At 33.0% G+C, this 5589-nt stretch overlaps 1 protein-coding gene across 1 annotated transcript in view; it reads right to left on the bottom strand.

Annotated features, from left to right (window-relative positions):
- LOC101340271 (olfactory receptor 5AC1-like) overlaps positions 1-2786 on the bottom strand; it is a 42521-nt gene extending 39735 nt beyond the window's left edge. Inside the window, 2 exon segments of the mRNA XM_023725343.1 lie at positions 2178-2744; positions 2747-2786. Coding sequence (XP_023581111.1) covers positions 2178-2744; positions 2747-2786 — 607 coding nt within the window.
- Positions 2787-5589: the final 2803 nt, after the last annotated feature.

The raw sequence follows: 5589 nt of genomic DNA, 5'->3' as shown, positions 1-5589 counted from the left end.
CCAAACTTAATGGTCTGACTGAGATTGGAGGGACCCTGGAAGACATGGCCCCTGGACTCTCTGTTAGCCCAGAACTGAAACCTTTCCCAAATCCAACTCTTCAGACATAGATTAGACAGGACTATAAGACATAAAATGTTACTCGTGAAAAGAGTGCTTCTTAGCTCAAGTAGATACATGAGACTAAATGGGCAGCTCCTGTCCGGACGTGAGATAAGAAAGCAAAAAGGGATAGGAGCTGGTTGAATGGACACAGGAAATCTGGGGTAGAAAGGAGGAGTGTGCTGTCACATGATATGGAGAGCAACTATGGTCACATAGCAATGTGTGTATAAATTTTTGTAAGAGAAACTAACTTGAACTCTATACTTTCACTTAAAGCACGATTTAAAAAAAAGGAAAGGAAACGCAATCGTGTGGGGTATTTTTAAAGGAAATTTTGTTGATAGTGACCTATTGTGGTAAATCTTGAGACCCATACAAATTGATGTTTTTTCTAGTAATATTCATATGATAAATAAATTTAAATGATAAAAGGTATTTTTATATGCTTAAATCTTTAGACAAATAATTTCAGTATATTTGTTGGAGCCATTGACAAGGCAAAAGCTAATGTGATTTAAAAATGCTAGATGAATAGGCATATTTTTATTCTTCAACAACTTATGCTTAATTCTCACTTTGTATAATTATTTTTTCTAAGTGAATATGTTGAAAAAAGCAGATTGCTAACGAAATAAAATTGAGTTTTACTAAAATATGAATTAAAATAGGCTCTGTCTGTGTAATAATTCTAAAACAAATAGAAAAATATATATCATCATGTTCCTGAATTGGAAGTAAATTATTAATTCAGAATTTTTGATACTCTTTTTCACCCATATTTTTATATACTACCCTAGTTTCTTGTTCCTCATCTAGACTCTTTTTCTGCCTTTTCAGCTCCTGTTAAAACTGATAGGAATAATAATGCAATTATAAGGCCAGTCTAGGAAAGTGCTCTTTATTGCATGCAAATATATCCTGAGAGATTCCTAAATTTATTTATCACAGAATATCATGGTACATGCAACATTCCTAATAAAAATAGGATGTGAAGTTATAAATATGAGCTGTGATTTATTTTGATGCTCCACTCTTTGAATCATGCCAGTTTCCATTTTTCTTCCTAAGAGCCATTCTTTTTTTTTAATCTTTTTACTTTTTACCCACTTTTATCACTAAATAGTAAATTTATTCTCAGGAATATATTTTGTCAAGAGGCAGAGTTTTATTTTTATGAATTTGCCAGAGTATGGAGCAGTTCTACTCTGCACATATGGGGTTGCAATGAGTCGGAAATGAGTTGAAGGCAATTAACAACAACAACAATACTGTAGAGAAAAACTTGAATGCTCTTTCAAGTTAAAACATGGAGGTTTATTAAGGATTTAAAACAATTGCAATTGGGGAACTATGTAATCCATTGAAATGGAACCAGGTAGTCCCAGGGCAATTTCATTATACAAGTATTCTTATGGGGTAAGAATAGCTAAGTGATGCACCCTATATGCCAGCCTCAGTTACAGCCATTTCTTAGTAAAATTGTCAATTACTACCTGTAATTCTGAATTCCCTGGCAAATACCTAATTTGCAACAGCTAAATGCTTAAATTAAAAAATGGAGAAAAAATATTTCCAATTAACTTGGATAAGAGTGATGCTACCAAATGTTCACTGGACCATTTCCAAGTAACCAGTGTAAGAAGCTGGGCTCCTTCACACAGAGAACTGAGGACAAGGCAGAGCCATAGCTAATCCATGGGCTGTCTTCAGTATTTGAGCAAACAGTGAAGAAAAAAGTTTGAAAACTGCCTGACAATTGTTTATTTCTTCATCATCCTTTTCAAGGTACTTATAACCTCTTTGTTTCTCAGGCTGTAAATAAAAGGATTTAGTAGGGGAATTACTATCGTGTAAAATAAAGAATACATCTTGTCCTGATTTTCATCTGGGCCAGACCCAGTACGCACATACATGAAGAAGAGAGTGCCGTAGAACAGAGGCAGAGAGTAGATGGGCACTGCACGTGGAGAAGGCTTTGCTTCTGCTCTTTTCAGACTTCTTTTTCAGAATGGCAAAGAGGACACAGGTATAAGAGACTATGATGGCCATAAAAGTAAAGACTTGTATAAAGGCTGAAAAAATTAAAATCAGAAATGTATTAATTATAGGATCAGTGCAAGAAATTTTGAACAATTGTAAAATTTCACGGTAGAAATATTGTATTATATTGGATCTGCAGAAAGTTAATCTAAATAACAAAGTCACATGTATTATGGAATGCAGAAAACCAATAACATATGAAACACCTATGAGTTGAGTACAGAGGCTATTGGACTTCACCACCGGATAAAGCAAGGGGTTGCATATGGCAACATAGCGGTCATATGCCATCACTAACAGGAGGAAACATTCTGTGGTTGCACTGGAACCAAAAAAATATAATTGAGCTATACAGTCACAAATGGAAATGACATGATTCTTGGATAAAAAATTCATAAGCATCTTAGGAGTCACAGAGGATGAAGTGTAAGAATCTGCAAAGGCTAAATTGCAAAGGAATAAGTACACGGGCCTGTGAAGATAGGGGTCCTTTCGGATGAGGGCAGTCAGCCCAAGGTTTCCCACCATGGTGGTGAGGTGGATCACCAAGAACACCAGGAACAGGGGGACCTGCAGCTCTGGACGATCCGTAAGTCCATGAGCACAAACTCTGTCACTAGAGTCTCATTTTCTTCTGCCATATCCACCCTGTGCAATCGCTGAAATGAAAGAATAAGTGAGGATAACAGTCACAGAAGAGTCATAAAAGATGGTAACTTTTTTCGTGACTTACATATTTCTAAGATATTTCTCATTTATTTAGTTCTCAATTTTTATTTCATTTGTCTACTTTTACATATATACAATATTATCCGTAATAAAAAGTTTTTAAGTGCTAATTCACCTATGGTAACACAAATTTAATGAAAATAGTTTTCAATTTTATTGGGTATTTTAGAACAACATACCCTTATCTTAAAATTCACATGAAAGAAAAAATAGTGTTTGAAAAGATGAAGAAAAAATTTTAATAGTAAGAATAGTCAACAGTACCTTAATGGATATTGAACTATCATGTAAAACCATAGTAACAATTCCTTTTTGTTTTTGCCCGAGTGTATACAAGAGGCTTAGTGCAATAGAAGAGAGAGTTGGTACATTGATTAACATACATGGGACTATGACATAAAACAAATATGATATTTCAATTCAGTAAGAAAAGGGTGATTGATTTAATGAATAATGCTGGCACTGTTGGCTGTCTGTCTCGAAGTAAATCAAATTGGTCCCCCACCTTGCACCATGGATATTTTCTAAGATATTTAGGAGACAATAATGTAAAATAGGAATAGAAACTCTTAACCAAGAGAAGAAAGCCATTATAAAAACATGGTTACAATTTAATTTTAATGCATAGCTAAACAGTATCTGAACAGAGTCAAAGGACATATACATAAATAGGAAATATATTTTACCATGTATATGAAAGATAAGTACTAATGAATATAATATAAAATAACTTAAACATAGATAAGAAAAAAGTAGAGGATCTGAATAGACATGTTTACAGATGGACAAATCAAAATGGCCAATAAATACATGAAAACATGCTCAGCTTTCTACATGCCAGATACACATGTGCAGCACAACCCCTCCCCTCCACACACACACCTGCTTTCTCATGTATCAGATTGCCAGAAATTAGAATGAGTAAAAATACCGCTAAGTTGAGAAATTTAGTACTTTCATGTATTACTCATCGAAATATGAATTGCAACAGGCATTTTTAAAAACTTTTATATTACCCCATTAAATTTTTAAAAAGATAATATGCCCTTTGAGCTACTACAGAAATAAAAGCACCACTTCACAAACATAAATAAACAAATAATAGCCAATGCATCATTGCTCAAGGTGGCAAAGCCCAGACGCATCAATAGTAAAATGGTTCAACAAATCACAGTATATTCATATTTTGGAATATAATTCAATCATGGAAAAAAGAGCTATACCATTGGAACTGAAAATTTCCACAATGTATAGTTATTTATGATGAGTAAGATACACGGAAGAGCAAATAATATGATCACAATACTATAAAACAAGCCATGCATTTTTCAATCTCTTTTGCATGGAGAAAAATGATGATGATAAACACTGTTTATAATACTCATTTTTCTGGAAATAAGTGGGTATGTAATGGAAGAAGTAGAGGAGAGGAGAAGAAGGATAAGTGAAAATAAGAGTTCTGTGGCAAGGGGAGCAGAGAGCATGTACATTATACCTTTCACACAAAATTATGTAGTATATTTATATGTGTGCACAACCATCTAAACACATATAAAGGGGTGTATGAAAGGATGGTCTCCAACAAGTTAATAGTGAAAAAAGAAACAAGAACAAATTAAATCCTACAGGTGCTTTTTTAAGGAGATGCTGTGGCACTTAGAAGTCCATGGGGAAATTAGTATTTAGGCACCTGTAACTTTCCTGCATAAATATATGCTGAATGCAGAAATAGGCTTCTAGGAATTTAGCATATTCTTTCGAATATTACCGATGGGAGCAGACCTTTGGCCATTGAGAGCAGATGTGATTTTTTTTTTTTAATACTCAAACGTTATCTGTAATTGTATAAGGTAGAAATTCAAAAAGAGTAACAGAAGAGTTTTTTTTGTAATTTTTAGTAATTTTCTTCTTAAATTTATTCCTACATACTTTATAGTTTTGTCACTGTTTTGAACGTAACATTTGATGTTTGCATGAAGTAATTAGACTGATTTTGTTTCATGATTTATGAATAGTTGGTAAAAGAAACTCTAAAAACAAGTTTTCTGGTGAATATACAATCTTCTAGATTACCTTGAAAGGAAAAATAAATGCATTTAGGTATACAGATTGTTATGGTGTTGAAAAAACATTTTCATAATTTTACAGGCACAACTCTCAATACGTAGGGAACATAAAAAATTTTTATTATGAGAATATGTTAGAAAACTGGGTTTATGTAATTTATAAATATGAATAAACATTCTTTTTCTAAGAATTAATGATTAACATAAGGAAGAATTATGAAATGTTAGCCTATCATCACTGTAAATATGCAAAGAGTTAATCAGTTTTAAAATTTTTGCTTTTAATATATAGCCACGGGGAGCCCTAGTATGTACAACACAATCACAATATTAACCGAAAATAAGTACGTTAACAGATACTTGCCCTGAATAAACTGGCTCAATTTTCCTTGTAACATCCAATAACCAAATTATTGATATTCCTAATTTTAGCACCTACACTGTATAATTTGGCCAAGAAATAGGAAGCCTCTTAATTTTCTCTCAAGAGTTACCTGATAGATAACACAAAGAGGCTCGTTAAGTTGCTGTCAGTGACTTCAGTCCATATTCTCATGATTCCATAAAATTGAAGATTTTTTATTATAATCGGCCACAAACTTAAAACCAGAATTAGTCTCACTTTGAAAAATTGTAAATGAATTAGATT

The sequence above is a fragment of the Trichechus manatus genome, unplaced genomic scaffold (assembly GCF_000243295.1).
Source record: "Trichechus manatus latirostris isolate Lorelei unplaced genomic scaffold, TriManLat1.0 scaffold00299, whole genome shotgun sequence".
In the NCBI taxonomy this organism is placed as follows: Eukaryota; Metazoa; Chordata; class Mammalia; order Sirenia; family Trichechidae; genus Trichechus; species Trichechus manatus.
Note: the sequence above shows the minus strand (reverse complement) of the source record. Positions and strands in the feature narration are given on the sequence as shown.